A 17,866-nucleotide genomic window follows, 5' to 3' on the forward strand; every position below is an offset into this window, starting at 1 on the left:
CGACAGCAGGGCTGCCTCCTGGGTGTCCCCACAGTGGAAGGCAGGAGACACAGCTAACCCTGGGGCTGTGGTGGGAAATTAAGAAGAGAGAGGTCAGTCTTAAGGGCTTGACCTGAGGGGGGAGAGCCTCAGCATGCCCAGCTGCAGCGGTGAGTGGGCCTGTGTATTGTGGGTTTGGCAGGCCAGAAGTGCAGACGGAAGTGCTGTGGACAGATGAAGGCAGAGATATGTCCAGGGTGCAGGCTGCAGTGCCTAGAACTTGGTATTCTCAATGAGTGAGGTTGGAGCAGCGGAGCTGGCAGTGACTTGTCACATGTGTAGGAGGGGGTGTGTTCCTGGTGGCAGGGAAGAGAACCTCCTTAGCATGACTAGGTGTGAAAATTTGGGGTCGGGATCACCTGGGGGGTCATGCCAAACTTCGGAATGTCAGTCTTTGCATGTATGTAAATACGGAGCTAAAGGGGTTCTTGGCAGAATTTCTATGGATGTGCAGTAGACACGCTAATGCTGCAGGTGTCCAGCTGCAGAGGAGACATGTTCAGTGACTGCCAGTGCTGAGTCAAGTACATCATTAGAACCAGACCCGCACCGAGCTTCCAGAGCCCAGGGCCTCTCCAGGCTATCATGAAGCACTCAAGTGCACACTCTTGTATCTGAGTCTGTTTTGTGTAGTGGCAGTCAGGACCAAAATTTTCAGTGCATCTGCCTCTTCCACCCACAAAGGCAGCCTGCATCCCAGAGCACACTTGGTGCGCAGATCCCTGGCCCATTGCTGTCATCTCAGTGAGATGAGAGTGTGTCTGTGCATAGGCAGTTTGGTCCTTTGACCTGAGTGGAATGTGGCTCCCCAGGGGGAGGGGAGATGGCAGGTACAGGCAGATATTTGTACCAGGATTGTTCTAGTAGCACGTTGCAAGAACCCAGGCGGTATATGGAGGCCACACTCAGGTAGCAGGATAACAAGATTGTGCCCTTGTATATGTAGCTGAGATTTCTCCTCAATGTTTGACCACAGTCTTCTGGGTAGCTCCTCTAAAAGCCATTCTCTGATGACATTTGTCCCACCCTGATCTAGGTGACGTGTCAGGAGAGGGTGACAAGCCTCATCCGCAGGGCCTTGGACCAAAATTTGTTGCAGCATGAGGATGTGGACAACTTTGAGCTGCTGAGAATGATGTCTCTGCATGACAGTAAGTAGGACAATCAGACAGTGGGGAGACATGATCCACAGTGGGCTCAGGATAACTCACAGCCAAGAGAAAGTGGGCCTTGGCCCTAAAATAGCCAGAGTGTGGTGGGCCTGGTGCAGGAAACCAAGTGCAGTGATGGGCGTGTCCAGTGTGGACGAGTTCAATGAGGCCCCAGGCGGCTGCTGGACCTCTCTAAATGTGTTCTCCCCTGGACCTGGTCTGGCAATGCAAAGCTAATATCGATGAGGGCAAGGCAGAGAGAGGCTCAATCCATCATCAGTTTGGTTTATGGCTCACTGATAAGGATGCCTTCAAATGAAGAGGAGCAGAGCATGGGTCCTGATTGGATCAGCATTGCTATGGACGGAAGCCGCACAGGTCCCAATCCATGGCCAGGATATGAGAAGTCCTGCCTACTCAAGAATGTCAGGATTGCAGCAACTGGGAACAGGACTCAGTGAAGAGGAAGTCAAGGCCAGGGGACAGCCTGTTTGGGTTCTTTTTGGAACAATTCCAAGTCCTCTGTGCCTGGGTGCCCATCTCCTGAAGATATCAGAATGGCCAGGTTATTATTCCTTCCAGCAACAAAGAAGGGCATCTGAAGAACAGAGGCCACAATGCTGAGCTGTCCACAATGCCAGTGCTCTTTCCTTTCTTGTGAGCCCGACACTCCTAGCCTCCACCATCCCAGCCTGTCCACAGTAGAACCCACCATCTGTCGAGCACGTAAGTGAGTTTTCCCATTTTCACACACTGCCTCATTTGAGTTGGCTCTGTCTCACACATGAGGAAGACTGAGGTGCAAGGAGCTGGGCAAGGGGCAGTGTCTGCGAATCTCAGGGACTTGGGAGGCAGTGCAGGGGGAAGGGGATTTCCAAACAGCCTCAGAAACTTAGGGAGACCCTGTACCCAAGTCAAAAGGCCTGGGAATGGTCTCAGTGCTTAAGTGCCTCTGGCTTTATCCCTAGTAAAAAAATAAGCCAGTCAAAAGGAATTACCAAACCGAGAATCTACAAAGGTGATTTCAGAAACAGACTTTCAACCCAAGCATCAGTTGAGAGCAGGCTCCAGACCAGGGGAGGTTTGTGTGTAAAAGACGTCAAAAGGGAGGACTACGGGGGGCCTGGAACCCACTAGGTGTGATGGCATCTATGCCTTATGGCAGGAGGGTGGCAGTGATGCTGGCCCTCTCCTAGATTTTGGAAACCTTGTTTTCATTGGGGAAGCTTTATGGAGGTGGAATCTATTTTAGCAATCCTGGTCCAGATGAGGTGCTGACTACCACAGGTAGAAGCCTATCCAGAATGCGGTGTCTGTTATTCAGTCTTTCCTGACTGTGACAATGACAAAGAAAGGAAGTCACTTGTCTTTGGTCTTGGTTTCACTCCTGGCCATTGATTGAGAACTGATTTCATCTTGGACTACTGAACAGAGGCTGCATCTGGGCAGAAGAGTGTGATAGATTTGAACTCCTCAGGACGCCCCACCATTGCCAGAGAAAGAAGGAGAAGGAGGAGGAGGAGAAAGAGACACTCCTGAGTGGGGAGAGGATCACACGATAAAGAGCAGGAGGCAGAAGAAGAAAAAGAAGGAGGTGAACAGAAGGAAGGGTGGAGGGAGATACACAAGAAGAAGAACAAGAAGGAATCATGTAAGAACAGGAAAAAGACCCAGAAAGAACTACAAGAAGATGCAGGACAGAAAGAAGAGCCAGAAGTAGAACAAGAACCAGAATAAAAGTACCAAGCAGACAGCTCCTGATGAGAAACAAGGGGAAGGAGAGCGATCCTAGAAAACAATAGAGTTCTCCAGGGCACCACCCTGCTCAAGTCCTCCCATGTCCATGCCCAACACACCTCTGATGGATACCACCTCCCCTCCGTGTATTCATCCATGAGTGGATTCATCCAGGGCAAGGGGATGAATTCCCCCACCATCCAACGCTTCCCTGAATGCCCATGTGTGAGCATGGCTGCCCTGGGGAGAAAGGCCTAAGCACAGGAGCCTTTGCCAATCCTGATGCAGATCCTGGCAGTGTCCCTTTGGCAGATCCAACCTGCACTGAGAAGTTCTGGGCCCAAGGTGCTGTTTCCATTGCCAGGTGCTCTTTTGGTTTAGAATCCTGTACATCATCTTCTCCAGGGAAGAATCACTGAGGGAGTCTTTGGTGGCACTGTAGCTGGATAGGAGGGCTCTCAATTCTGGTGCAGGCTCGCCCTGGCGGAGACTCTCAGGGGTTGTGGGTGTTTTGTGGTCTAATCCTTGAGTGCCACCTAACAATTCTCTCCACTTTGCTCTGCAGAAATCAAGGTCCCTGACCACTCACTGATGTATCTGTCCATGAATCCACAAATCAAATATTATTTCATCGTGAGGAAACGCCGCGAGGTCAAGGGAAAGGAGGTAAACACCTACCTTATTCAAGCTGTACTTGTGCTGCCATTCCACTCCCACCTGGGGAAATGAGAAGCCTGAGCACCTGGACATATGTGCTAGAAGCCCATAGAGCCAACTGACAGGCTGGGGTGGCTTTCTGTTTCTGGGTTTGCTGATGTTCCATCCCCCACAGTTCTCAGAATCAACCTGCAAGTCCTCCAGGCCGCTTTCCCACAAGCAGGTGGGAGACACCTGCTTAATTCGTGTCCACTTAGAAACACAAAGTCCAAAGATGGCCAAGACTGTTTTGGTAAGCCTGGGAGCAGGGGTGTCCCCTGGTGCTTACACCTGGGTGGGGAGCAGACACTGGTCCAATACCATGAACTACTCATGCCCTCTTGAATTTGGAGCTTCTGGATGATCAGGAGGATAGATGGGAATCAAGAAGGAAGAGGTCAGTGTGAAGGGCTGGAGCTGAGATGAGGGAGAGCAGCAGCTTGTCCACCGCCATGTCTGAGGGAGTCTGTGTGTCAGGTGGCAGCATGCAGTCCAGAAGGGCAGAGGCAGGTATGGGTGACAGATGAGAACAGGCCAGGACCTAGGTTGCAGGTTCCTCTGTATGGGATGCTGGCCTCTATGGAGCAGGACACCAGTATGAGGTTCTGCATGTTCCTTGAACAAGGAGCTGAGAGGGTCTCTCTGCAGAGTCAGTATGGATGTGGAGCAAGCACACTAAATGTCCAGGTAACCCAATGTTTACCCTTGGCGGAACAGGTGCCCTCGTACACCCCAGCCAGCACTGAGCCTCTGGAGGCCAGGAGCTCTCATGGCTCTCTTTCGTCACTCCTGTGTGTGGTCACGTTCCTGGGTCTGATTTGGGCCCTGGCAATCCAGACCAAAGCCTCTAGGTTTTGTGCCTAGGCCATTCCCAATGCCGCCTGCATCCTCGGGCAGACCTAGGATCTTGGAGGCTATTGTCCCATTCCTCCCAACTTGTGGGATGAGATTGCATCTGTATGCAGGTAGTGGGGTCCTTTCACTTGGAGAGGAGTGCAGCTCCACAAAGAGCAATGGCAGGTCCAGGAAGTCCTATGTACAAGGATTGGGCTAGTAGCCTATGGGAAGAGCCCACGCGATGAGCAGGAGGTCAGCCTCAGGTAGTAGGGTCATGGATGTTGCCCTTGTATTTAGAGTGGAGGTGCCTCCAGAATGCCCCTGCCCACTGTCCTTGAGTAGTCACTTCAAGGCCCATTTCCTGAAGGCCTGTCTTCCATGCTGCTCCAGGTGACCTGCCACGATCGGGCTCCTGTCGTCATCCGCAGGGCCCTCGAGCTACACTTGCTTACTCAGGAGAAGCCGGAGGAATATGAGCTGGGCCAAATCATCTCTCACCGTCAGAGTAAGTGGGACAATCAGATGACAGAGAGCAAGGGTCAGGATGTGGACTCAGGTCAACTCTTAGCACCAAAGAGCATTCTCTGACCCCCAAGAACACTCCAACAGGGTGTGTTGGGCTCGTGCACAAAGCCAACTGCACTTCTGCTGGTGTAAGCTCTCCAGGTGTTTTGGTATACCCCAGTGGCTAGTGCGGCTCCCCACCAGGTGCCCTGCCCAGGACATGAAGACGCATGCAAAGCTGACATCATTGAGGAGTGAGGAGGAAAGCCTCTTTCCAGGAGCAGTATGGTTCTGTGGTCTGAGATAGGAGTGGTTTCAGAGGAACATGGGAATGCATGGGCTAAAGATGGAACTGGCATTTTGTGGACTGAAGCAGTAGGATTAAAAGCCTTCTGTGTGACCAGAAAACCACTGCCTGGGCAGAGCATTGCCAAGATTCTAGCAAGCAGTAACAGGATGAAATTGGGAAGAAAACACAGCCTGGGAGACAGCTTGAATCATCTGTTTTTGCATCAATTCCATGGTCTTCCGCACCTGAGTCCACTAGCCAAGGAGTGATCCCAATAGCCAAGTTATGATCCCTAACTAGAGTCAGATGAGGGCTTCCTGAGCACGTAGCCACAGAGCTCATCTGATAATAATGTCAGCGCTTTTTCATTGGTTGGTTGGTTGGCTTTTGTGAGCCAAACACCTCAGCAGCCATTATCCCAGCCTATGTACGCTGAAGACCACCATCCCAATGAGTTCTAGGATCACTTGTCTCCTATCTTAACCTTCTGTTAGGTTAGTAGAGTCTATGGAAGAGGAAGTCTGTCTGGGGCCTTGGTAGCCTAAGAAATTCATAGCAGAGATCCCCACATCCAACCCAGAAGGGATGGAGAACAGGCTCTAGGTTAGAGGAGGGCAACAGGAAAGAGGTGTTCAGAGGAAGGAGAAGCTGGCTGTTGTATTCCCCCACTCGGGGTCATGGCACCACTGGGCCATACACCATGTTGGAGGGAAGCAGGCCCTTTGCTGGTCTTTGGAATCATTGTTCTCAGGAGGGCAGCATTTGGAATGTGGCCTCCATTCTCAGAAGCCTGGTTCACATGGAAGCAGGCTCCACCAACGCAGAAGCGTGGCTCTAATGTGGTATCCGTGCAGGTCAGCCTGTCCTCACCGTGGCCATACTTGAGGAATCCTAGGCCTTTTCTCTGGGTTTCACAACTTTCTCTTTGGTTGTGCACTGAGGCTGTCCATAAAGCTCTAGTGTGTGGCAGTGGAGAGCTTCTCAGCCCTTGCCACAAAGGCATAGACTGGGAGAGAGAGAACAAGGCTGGGAGAGAGGGAGAGAGAGAAAGACGGAGAGGAGAAGGAGGACCTCTACTTGGAGAATGAGGATTCAGTGGAGCCAACAGGGACAAGGTACTGGTGCCCAGGGCGCACTCCTGTTTACATCTTCCACCAAGCATGCTCCACCTTTCTTCCAGTCCCTCCCACCTCCCAATAGTGTATTCATCTTGAATGAGAATTGCATGTTGACATCAGAGCACTCACCATCCAATGCTTCCTTCCAAACCCACCTGTGAAGATGGCTCATGTGGGGTCTGAATCTTCGGCACTTTTGTGGGAGATTTCAGATGCAAACCCTAGTGGTGTGCTTTGGCAGACGCAAGAGGACCTGGGATGTTTTGGAGTCCAAAGCCTTTGGTAGGAACAGACATTAGGTCTGTTGAAGTGCTCTGCCTAGTTCTTCCTCAGGGAGGACTGTGGAGGCTGTCTTGTTGGTATTGGTGCTGAATTGGAGAGCTCTCAGGTGTGTGGCTCAGTTCGTTTCTGGCACAGGCTCTCAGATGTTGGGGTGTCCCAGGGAGCACCTCCTGAGCCACCTTATTTTGTACACCCCTCTCTCCCCAGAGCTGAGGATTCCAGCGCAGGCCAACGTATTTTACGCAAAGAACCCTCACACGAAACCCAACTTCGTGCTGAGGAAAAGGAGCCTCTCCCAAAAGAATGATGAGTGGATCCAGCCTCAACCTCCCTCTCGTCCTGCAAAGAAGAAGGCTCCAGCCCTCCTGAGGATGCTTGCAAAACCATTCTGCTGCTGTGTGCCTGGGCGGGGCTGAGGCAGCCCAGGAATATTTACATTGATTACTATTTGCTTCAAAGTTTGAATCTATAGTTTGCCATTGTCTTTGACCTTGTTTAGTAACACAGTTGTTACTCTATCCTGTATTTGTTGTTCCCATTAATATATTATTATTTGAAAATATATATGTTTTTGTTACCTGATCTATTGTGATGATTTGTCACCTGATCTACTGTGATGGTTTTTGATCAAAATTGTGCATTTGATGATAATGAATGCCATGCATTTAGGAACCTGTAGACTCTAGACAATGAATGAATGTCTACTGTTGCATGGACTGGTCTGCAGAGTCCTGTAGCATTTAAGCTTGTGTGAGGGCTTCATAGGGCTTGCAAAAAGTCCGGGTCAGATGGTCCTGCATGAAGCTTAGCTCCTAGTGGTCTCCTCTACAGCATAAGGGCCAAGGAGAAACCCACTTCCACACAGAAGATGGGAAGCTACCTTATGAAGGTGATCGTAGGTGTGGGACCCTCTTGCTAGGACCCTTTTTCTATTGGGCCAAAACTGTGCTCTGAATGTGATTGCTGAGAAGAGCTTGGAATTTCCTGATTGAAAGTTCATGCAAGCTGCTTCCACTTGCAGGAACAAAGTGTGTTCTCGTTGAGCACTTTGGGGTGTCCCAGGTTGCACTAGAGTGTGTCAGAAGCACTTGTAATGATTGGCATTCACGGTTTCACATTGAAGCCTCTGTGCCATCTGTCAACCACTGATGGCTGCAAGTGGGTACCCTGCCTTTCAATGAGTTTTCTGAAAAAGTAGGAGTTTTGAAGAACTGATCTTCTCAGCATTCCCCTTGCCTCCCCAAGTTGGGTGATGTCAATTATACAGGCTTCCTTGGGAGCACACATTTTATATTGAGCTGGAATTGGACTCTGGATGCGATTGCTGAAAATAGCTGGGGAATGGGAGAATGGAAGCTGTTTGCTGCAAGCAGTTTCAATTTGCTTTGTTGATTAACTTTGTTGTAAGTGAGCACATGCTATTTTTTTTTTCCTGTGGACCTAGAAGAATTCAAAACTGCTTCTTACAGGTGACAGGCATGCTTACACATTGAAGCCTCTGTGCCATTGATAAAAAAAAAAACAGTTCACTCATGTGGGCACCTGCACTTCAAGTGAATGTTGTAAATGAGTGTGACAAATGGATGTCAGTGAGACTTTGGAGAACTGATCTTCTCAGCTGGTCCTCTTTTTCACTGCACGTTGGTGATGCTAGATTCAAGAGATCTCTTTCTGGCACCCTTTGTGTTTCATGCCTGAACTGTGCTCTGAAAGTTCTTGAAGAGAACAGCTTAGAAGTGCAGAAGTGAAGCTGTTTGTTGAAGCAGCTTCAAGTGGCACAAGCTAACTTGTTCTCAGTGAGCACATGGGGATTTTCCCTGGTTGAAGCAGTGTGAATGAGAATGGCTTCTCAGAGCTGGTAGGCATGTTTGCATTTGGCAAACTTTGCCATCTGTCACCCAGAGTTCCTTGCATGAAACCTACATTTCCAGTGTTTTCAGAAAGGTGTGATGAGTGGGTTTCCATGGAATTTTGTGGAATTGATCTTTTCAGGCAGTCCTCATTGCCTTCTCAAAATTGTTGATCCTGGTGCAAGGGCTCTCTTGTCAGCCAACATTGTATTTTGGGCCTGACCTCGGCTCTGAATGTACTTGCTGTACTTCCCATCTTTCCTCTCTCTGGTCCACTCCTCAGATCCCATCCTCCTTTCAATAGGGCCTCATCCAAGAAGCCTCCCCATGTGCCTCCCACTTGATTTCAACTTCTCCAGTGCACTTATTGTCTAAGCAGGGATTCCCAGGAGAGAGGGCTCTCCATTCTGCACACTGAAATTTCTCAGCAGGGAGGACTCCTCCATGCTTGGATGGCGGGGCTGCAATCACCTGGAAGGTGGAAATAGGAGGCTGGTGGTGTTCCTAGCCAGGATGCTGGTGATTGCAGTGCATTTAATCTATGGCCCTCAAGGAGGTTTATGCTGCAGATTTGTGTACTTCTGCATCTGTATGCACACAGTTCTTCATGTGGGGAAAAAAGCAATGTTCTCAAAGTTTGCTTTATATTATACTCAACTGGTAATTTACAAACCCCAGTGTCCCATCTTAGCCCAGAGCCATTCCATCAGCCCAGGGCCAGTGGGTGGTCCAGCGGTCAGTACTATGCACAGCTCCCAGGTGGCTCCAGTGTGTAGCTGAATTTGAGAGCCAGTGTACTGTAGGATTTGCTCTTGAGGTTAGAATTCATTGACTTCCTCTTATGTCATTTCACTGGTTCACGATATTCCTTGTCTCATGGACTATTCTGTGAAATCTTCAAGTTAGCCATCTCTGGTCATTTCTTCCATTTGATGGCACCTGGTTCAACAGCTTGTTGTTGGGTGGGGTCGGTCATGGGCAGTCCTGGGTCACAGAGAGGGACAGGAAGACCCTAATGTGGAATGGTGGTGTAGAGAGTAAGGGTGGGGCCAGAGCCCACACTGTGGTTAGGGTAGGGAAGGGATCTGAAGAGAGTACCTTGAAAGCGAGCTCTGTCTGCAGTTAACCAGGAATCAGGGCCTGGAAATGGAAGCCATGACAGGGCTTCTGACTAGAAAGGACACATCTTTCTGGGCTCAGTTGGAGGTCCATCGAGGCAGAGGAAAAGAGAGAGGATGCAGGAGAGGGGGATGGTCTAGATCACAGAGCCGCTCCGTCATCATATCTTAGAGAATGGATTTTTTTCTTCCAGTTGTTGGTAAATGCTAATTCCTTCACGTGTTACATTCACATCCACCTCGTCCATTGGAAAGGCTGCTCAACCACCACAGGCAGTGGTATCTTGGTGGATGTGTGCATTCTAAAAGGAGGTGAGGTTGGCGCCAATAGAGTGTGTGGGCGCTCAGGCATTGGCAAGCTTGCTTTGGAGAGTGAATCCTCTAAATGTTATTGGGCTGTTTTTGAAAGATCGTGTGGTTTGGCTAGACCTAGAATGCTTCCACACAATTTAGCATGGTGTATATTTTAGAGAGCATGATCACTGAGGGGCAGGTTGCTGGTGTGAAGCCGTGAGCATTAACATCTATCAAGTTTCTCACCTGGAGTTGGCTACCTACAACTGGTGACAGTGTTTTGCTCCTACGGAGCAATACTGAACAAGTCTCTGGGCCAGTAATCCATTGCTGAACTCCATCACTAACAAAAAGTCCCTGAGTGAAGGTGAGGACCAGAAGAGCCCGGGAACCACCTGACAGCAGCCCTGAAGTCCTGACCTCTGGCACATCATATGCCAACTCAACTGGGTATCAACCTCTTCCTGGGCTCATTAGAACTGTGTGCTTCAACTTTCAGAAACAAATGCAGAATGACAGAATCTTCTCTGAGGACACTTTTCTAAGTCTTGTTTGCAGCACGTGTTCTAAGTCTTATTTGCAGCATGTCTTCACTGGAATGAGTAGTCATTTGGCATTCTGTTGTACTTAAAATTTCATGAGATTCTGTCGCTCCCACCTGACAGATCCCTTTCCAGAACAATCTTGGGGCCCTGCTGCAGGGACACCCAGTGAGGATGCTCGAGGAAACCTTTCTGTCCAGGAAAGCGGTGGGGCTGGTGAGGGCTGGGGTCCTAGGGCGAGCTGGCTGCGGCTTTTTACCTGAAGTCCCCCTGTCCCGCCCCTTGATGATCCTCCTGGAGTCGGGCCCCAAGTGACTTCTCCCTTGGTAGCCTTTGGGAGGCACCGAGGAACTGTCTGGTGCCCTGTCCCTGAGGGCGACAGGGCTTTCAGTGTTTGCTGACTTGAGTTGTAAGGATTTTGTAAGGAGGACTCCAGCCCTCCACCTCTACCCGCAGACATCCAATGGATGGCTAAAGGCAGAATTAGAAGGGCAGCATCTCTGCCTCAATATATGGCCCATCCATCCCCTTTGCCTGAGTCACCTTGGATTTGTTACTGGACCCTGCTGGCTGCATCAGTGCCCACCAGCACAAGGAACAGGCAAAAAAAAAGAAATAAAAAGGAAAAAATGAAGAACTTTGATCAAACTGGGGAGAAGCAGCCAGAAGGCTTGGAAGAAGCCCCTGACCCACAGAAGTGGTTACAGTTTATAGAAACAAAACCCAAGTGATCTACATCCGTGAATTTCCTTGGCCTGAAGAAAAGCAAAAATGGGAAAAACACAGAAAATGCCTAGGCAGATGGCCTGTGCCCAGGCTTGAGGAAGGGCGGGACCCATCTTAGCTTTCCTGGCTCCTGAGGTGGGCGTGGGGTTGCAGCCCGTCTCTATTTTCAGCAGAAGAAAGTTGCTCTTAATTCAGAATCCAGACCCCCACCCCCATGCAGTCTGTTTCATGTCCCAGGAACAAGGTCTGATTGATGTGCATCTGAGAGCCAAAGCAGGTGACACAGCTCTCCTGACAAGGCACCACCTGGCCAATCCAGGGAAGATGGACAGACCTCAACTGGTCAGGACCACCTGCTTTGGCAGCTGTGCAAAGCCCAAGCCCTTGCCCTCATTCCCCTCTCTATAAAAGCTCCAAGTCATTGTCACCCCCTGAAGACAGGCTAAGATGTGGGTCCCCTGCCTTCCCCGTGTGGCTGCACTGATAAAAGTTCCTTTCTTGCTGGGCATGGTGGTGCATGCCTGTAATCCCAGAGATTCTCGGGAGGCTGAGGCAGGAGGATCACTTGAGGTCAACCTTGGTGATTTTGTGAGACCCTCAGCAACGTAGCAAGACCCCTTCTCAAAACAAGAATAAAAAGGATTGGGGTGTACTCAGTGGTAAGGCACCCGGGTTCAATTCCTAGTCCTTTACCTGGAGCTGAAGCTCCCTGCCTCCTTTTCTTTTGCGGGTTAAAGCTTCCCCTGTGCATTCAGTCTCATTGGGCTTGGAGTTACCATTGACCCAACTCATAAGTTCCCATCTCTGGTATCTCCACCTCCTCTTGGTACTGGGGATTGGACCAGGGGCTCTGCCACTGAGCTACATCCTCAGCCCTTTTAATTCTTTATCTTAAGACAGTGCCTCAATAAGTTGCTAAACCTGGCCTCAAACCCACAATCCTCCTGCCTCAGCCTCCTGAGTCACTCTATCACAGGTGGGTGGCACTGTGCTCGGCCTGTGGTTGCATTTGGATGCAGTCCAAGCTGCTGCAGGTTTGAGGAATGTTCTGTGGGCATCTATATAACAGTACCTGAAGGGGGCGCCAGACCCTCTCGCTGTTTTTTTCTGTGGATGTCTGCCTGGCCTGCAGTGGGTTGGTCACAGGACATTCAGGAGAGATCTAGGGCACTGGGCAGTGCCCTCCATCCAGCAGGTGACCTGGCAGGAAGAGCCCTTGCAGCAGGGAAGTGGGGTGGCACTCTGTAGGTGAAAGCACAGAGCTCTCTGATGACTAGTGACTAACACAATGTGAAGCAGAAACATCCCATGAATTTCATGTTCAAGTACAAATCTGGCTAGGATGACTGGATGGCATTGCAATCTCCTGAAGGTCCTTCTTGGATTCATACAAAAAGAGAGAGCGAGGGACTAAGGGGCAAGAAGGAAACACAACTTTTTCAAACACTGAGATCTGGAGTCCAGCTCCTGCCATGTAGTCAGTGAATGAATAGATAATAATTGTTTTTATGGGACCATGTGACCTGGGGCTGCTCGGCTTCCTGTGGGCCCTCAGCATCCCTATGTATAAAGCAGGGGCACAGACCAAGGGTGCTGTCAGCTTTCTGTTGCTGTGACAAAGCATCTGAGAGAATCCCCTTAAAAGGAAACAGGGTTTCTTTTGGCTCATGGCTGCATAGGTCTCAGTCCATGGCACCTTAGCCCTGTTGCTTTGGGCCTGTGACAGCACAGTAGGACATCCTGGCAGCTGGAGCACATGACAGAGGAGGCTGCTCATCTCTGGGTAACTGGGAAGAGGGTGGGTAGGACTGGGCTGGGTCCCAATATCCCCCTCAAGGTCACACCCCTAATGATCTCATTCCTTCCAGGAGGCCCCACCTACTAAAGTTTCCATTGTGTCCCAAGGGCCACAGGCTGGTGACCAAGCCTTTAGCACATGGGCAATGGGGACATTTGACATCCAAACCACAATACCAAGTGATCATTAGCTGGGGGCTAACCCCCGGTCTCCGGGCCAACCCCTCCCCACAGGCCAGGCCTGGGGAGATTGACTGCATTCTGCAGGACACCCACTGTAGGCAGCTGCCTCAGCCAACATGGAAGTCCTTAGCAGAGGCTCTTTTATTTCACGGGGGGTGGTACCAGTGATTGATCTCAGGGATTCTTGACCACTGAACCCCATCCCCAGCCCAATTTTGAATTTGATTTAGGCTCAGGGTCTCACTGATTTGCTTAGTGCCTTGCCATTGCTAAGGCTGATTTTGAAATTTTTGATCCTCCTGCCTCAGCCTCCCGAGGTGCAGGGATTCCAGGAGTGCACCACTGCGTTGGCCAAGGGGCTCCTTTTGGGCAGTGGGGTTTCCTTGGAGAGAAAGCTGACCCTGTCCTGGGGTCATCCCTGATTTGCCCACACAGCAGTGCTTTGTTACTTTTTCTTTTCTCTGGAGGGCAACTCAATTCATACCTAGTAAACATAGCCCCACAGGTTCTCTGATTAAGAATAGTGCAGAGCTGGGGGGCAGTGGTACATGCCTGTAATCCCAGACACTCTGGAGGCTGAGGCTGGAGGATGGCATGTTTGAAGCCAACCTTAGCCATTTAGTGAGGCTCTGAGCAACTCAGTGAGACTCTGTCTGTAATGAAGTATTTTAAAAAGGGCTGGGGATGTGGCTCAGTGGTAAAGCACCCCTTGGTTCAACCCCTGGTACCAAAAGAGAGAGAGAGAGAGAAGTGAAGAAATAAGGGAAAACAAAACTCAAGCTAAGATCTTAACCCTGCAAACGCAGCTGGTAGAGAAACGTGTTGACTTCAGGGCTATGAGGATTCACCTCACCAAGACTCAGGTAGCAAATGCTCTCCAAACCTGTCACCCTCAGGGCTGGGTGAGCTCCGCGGTAGAGCACTTGCCTAGCATGTGCAAGGCCCTGGGTTCAATGCCCAGTGCGGCAACAAAAAGAATTTCAAAACCCCATGTGATCCTCAGGTCCAGGGAGAGCAGTCAGAGCAGCTGTCTGCCCCTGAGACTGGGCCTGGGAGGACTCACTGGGAGGATGCCAGGGGGCTCATCAAAGGTCCGGGGAATTGCCACCAGTGCGGCCAAGGTCACTCCTAGATGGCAAAATGAAACCTGTGAGCCACGTTTTCTGTGACTCTCAGGAATCCCTTCCACACCTCTGTCCTTAAAACAGGGAAGAGTAATAATGTCACTCAGTCCCTTTGTACTGCTGGGACCACAGTGGTCTTTAGAGGAGATCTCATGGCTGCCCTGGGTCACCCCCTGCTTCACATCCCCTTGGTGACCAGTGGTCTCTTCCCACCTGAATGCTGTCCAGACCCGACTCCTGGGGTGCAAGCCTTCCCCTCCACCCTTTACCAGTGCTCACCAGCTGCCCTGGGGCATGGGAGGCTGTGACCCAGGCTTGGGTAGGGCTTCCCCCTTAGCCAGAGCCGTCCTGAGAGCCCCAGGCTGCAGCCCCAGCCTGGAAGTGGCTGCCTGGAACAGAGCAGGAGGTTGCTCCCTGTGGCCCCTCTGGCCCCTCTCTTCCTCCTGTGGAAGGAGCATGTGAGGAATGGCTTGTCCTTAACCCTGTGCAGAAGCTTCCAAAGAAACCGCTTCAAAGCCCTGGAGCAGGGGAGGGTTTTGAAAGGTTTGTGGAGCCATCTGAGAAGAAATGGCAGAACTTCAGAGATGAACAAGAGAGCAGGAGTTCCAAGCCTCTTTCGATGGAGTTTCTAGCAAAACAGGATGTTGGTTGCAGGAGCCAGATGCAAGCCAGGCTCAGATGACCCCATGGAGTACCATCAGGCGACCAATGGCCACTTGAAAACTGTATCGTAAAAGAGCTTCCAGTCCTGAAGCGCAAACTATGCCAGGGGCCTCCAGGCTAAATGACAGAAGCAGGCACACAATGACACATGGCCTGTGACCTCACTCATGGAGAGTATAATACAGATGTACCATAGAAGTAGAAAACATTATTGTGACCAATATTTTCATAATGATGATTGTTAGGATGGCCTTTCATGTTGGTTGTGATAATTGACAGCTGTCATTTTACAAATAATGTTGATCAAACGCTCCCTCTGGGCCATGCTCTAGGCCAGCCACTCTACCTGCCTTGCCTACCTGATCCTCACAGTGTCCCCAAGAAGCCAACACAACAAACCAGAAAGCACAATGTCCCTGCTAGCAAGTGCAGGACCTAAGTCTTGAACCCAGACACAGAGACCAACCAAATTCAATGAAATATTTACTGGAATACTGGTAGAAATCTAGGAGAAGAGGCTGTGGCCTAGAAATGGGGAGGGTTGGCTTCAATCCTCAAAACCCAAAGCTGTCAAGATGGTTCAATTGACCATCCACGTTAGAAACTACTCTCCAACGAAATATGCCCCAAACATTGTCAAAACAGAGGGACCGATTGGGAGGAAATGGCAACCCAGTAGAATAGGAGGCACGAGGAGAAACACAGATGAGCACTATGCACGGGAGGAGGTCACTGGAACACAGCTGGCAAGAAGATGAACACAGGCTCAAATGATGTGTTTTATTTATTTATTTTTTACCCAAATTAAGGATGTTGATAATATGTGCTGGGAGGGGATAGGAAGATAAGCTTTTTTCATACACTTTGGAGGCACATTTAACATTATCCATGAAACTTAAAAAATGCACGAATGCTATGCTCCCTACAACACAGAAATTCAGGTCTTGGGACGTGCCCTGGGAAGCTCCCAGAAGGAAGTTCATTTCAATGCCGTGTTAAATTATAAGACGTGTACAATGCAATGGCCATTGGCAGGAAGTCTGTGGCCACAGTGAATAAGGAGGCACGTGCTGACTGCAAGTTCTTAGGACCTGTGGGTGGAAAGAAGACCCTGGACCACATGTTTCAGCTGTGGGACACAGACACAGCCCTGAACATAGGCTGGTCCAGCGGCACTGTGCATCTCTCCAGATCCACACGGTGTGGAAACCGCAGCCATCACTTGGCTTTAGGGACAGTAGCTGAGGTGATTTTCTTTTCTGAGAGATAGGGGACCACGGGTGACTCCCTAATAGACAGATGACCAGAGCCACCTCTGGGGAGAGTCTGGGCCAGGAGGTGATGGGAGAAGAGGAATTCGATCATCTGTTTCCATTTTTCTGTGATTTGGTTCAAGTGGTAAAGCGGTGCTACTTATTAATTAATGGATCAAATAGGTTCATCATTGTTTTAGAGTACAATTAGGTGCCTTCAAACTTTAGGCTACATGGGCACATTTGAGAACGGTTCCAGCCATTCTCTCATCCTTTGGGTCATTCCCCTCCTATGTCCTGTGAGACATTTTCTATGTGAGGCTTGAAGAAGAAGAAGAAGAGAATATTCTGTAAAGAAAACCTTATGATCTGTGCATTATAAAATTGAATGGGTTCATTCAGAAATCAGAAGTTCTATTGAAAGCTCTTTGCATGAGGCAAATAAAACTTATTTTTAGGCATCCTGGTGAAGACAAGGTTTTATCTTTTTGTCTCATGTCTGTGTTTTTCTTTTTATTTGTTAGAATGAAATCCATAGGTTGGCAGACCATTCTATCAGATGTGTACCTAGATGACATTTCAATTACCCACTTTTACATGGTAGACATTTTGTACATGAACACTGCCTGTCTGCAACTTTTTTTAAAACAGGACTGGGCTCAGGAGCCCAAATACCAATGTTAGCTGGAACATGTTCTCCAGTTTGGCCTATCTGTCAGTATTCCCTGAGGTCATCTGTTCCATGAGCTTCGTTACTCCTGCTCCCTCACCAGCTTTCATAGAAACCACATGCTGTCTATGAGTCAGAGACACCAATCTCACAACATAGCATTCTTTGAGTATCCAAAGTCCCACTTTTCACTTCGCCATGCCTGACATTGTCGGTAATATTTATCGGCAAATGTGAGATTTTCAAAGATCCAATTCTATGTGCTCCTTTCTCAAAGAGCCTTAGGCAGGGCTATAGCATACATAAATATGAAGGAAAGGCCTAGTTTTTAAAATGTCATCCATCGAATAGTTGACACATATCTGAGATATTTTTTTATTTTGGAGGAGGTATTATTTAATAGGGAAATCCAACAGCTACATGATAGTGAAATGAGAAGTCTTGCATCCATTTTATTCTTTGTGATGATTTTGATGAGTAAGGATAAGATACTTCCTTGTTCCAATGAAGATGTTGCCCACTTCTGTGAATGGATGCACCGTGTCACCCACTACTTGCATATCTGCATGTTGTGCTTGACATTACCATCGTACTCGGCAGGTGGCAGAAAGTCAATACTGAAGTTCAGCTCTGGTGTTCTAGCAGCTGTGCTGCAGATCCTTGGTGTGCCACCTTGTGCAATCCATGCTGCTCTGTTCATGTTCCTATTGACTTCCTGGTGATGAGCATCATGGTCTCCTGGTCTTGAGAATGGCCAAGCATTTCTCTGTGAATGTGGAAGGTGGGCATGTGGAAGGCTTCAGGGAGGAGGGATCATTGATCATGTACTCTAATCCATGTGCCTGTTTAATGACCTGTTTTTCTTCTTGGGTTTTAAGGGAGACACTGCCCTCAAACACTTCTGTGCAGCTGGGAATGCAGGCTTCTGCTTCACCTTGAAGGAAGCATTCATGAATCCTTTCCAGAAGACATGAGAAGAGAGAGTGAGCCTCT

General features: G+C 49.5%; 1 protein-coding gene across 2 annotated transcripts; it reads left to right on the plus strand.

The window, feature by feature from the left end:
- The first annotated feature begins 463 nt into the window (after window positions 1–463).
- On the plus strand, window positions 464–7,235 carry LOC144369233 (ral guanine nucleotide dissociation stimulator-like). Of its 2 annotated transcripts, XM_078028434.1 has the most exons (5): window positions 471–1,190; window positions 3,493–3,593; window positions 3,760–3,876; window positions 4,851–4,965; window positions 6,861–7,235. In XM_078028434.1, exons 1-5 carry the CDS (start codon window positions 1,172–1,174, stop codon window positions 7,067–7,069), a joined length of 561 nt encoding a protein of 186 aa, XP_077884560.1. In that variant the 5' UTR covers window positions 471–1,171; the 3' UTR covers window positions 7,070–7,235. The 2 variants fall into 2 exon arrangements, with proteins under 2 accessions (XP_077884561.1, XP_077884560.1); XM_078028435.1 differs by lacking the exon at window positions 3,760–3,876 and having other exon boundaries at window positions 464–1,190.
- The last annotated feature ends 10,631 nt before the right edge of the window (window positions 7,236–17,866 follow it).

This window comes from Ictidomys tridecemlineatus, chromosome 12, assembly GCF_052094955.1.
Source record: "Ictidomys tridecemlineatus isolate mIctTri1 chromosome 12, mIctTri1.hap1, whole genome shotgun sequence".
NCBI classification, from domain to species: Eukaryota; Metazoa; Chordata; class Mammalia; order Rodentia; family Sciuridae; genus Ictidomys; species Ictidomys tridecemlineatus.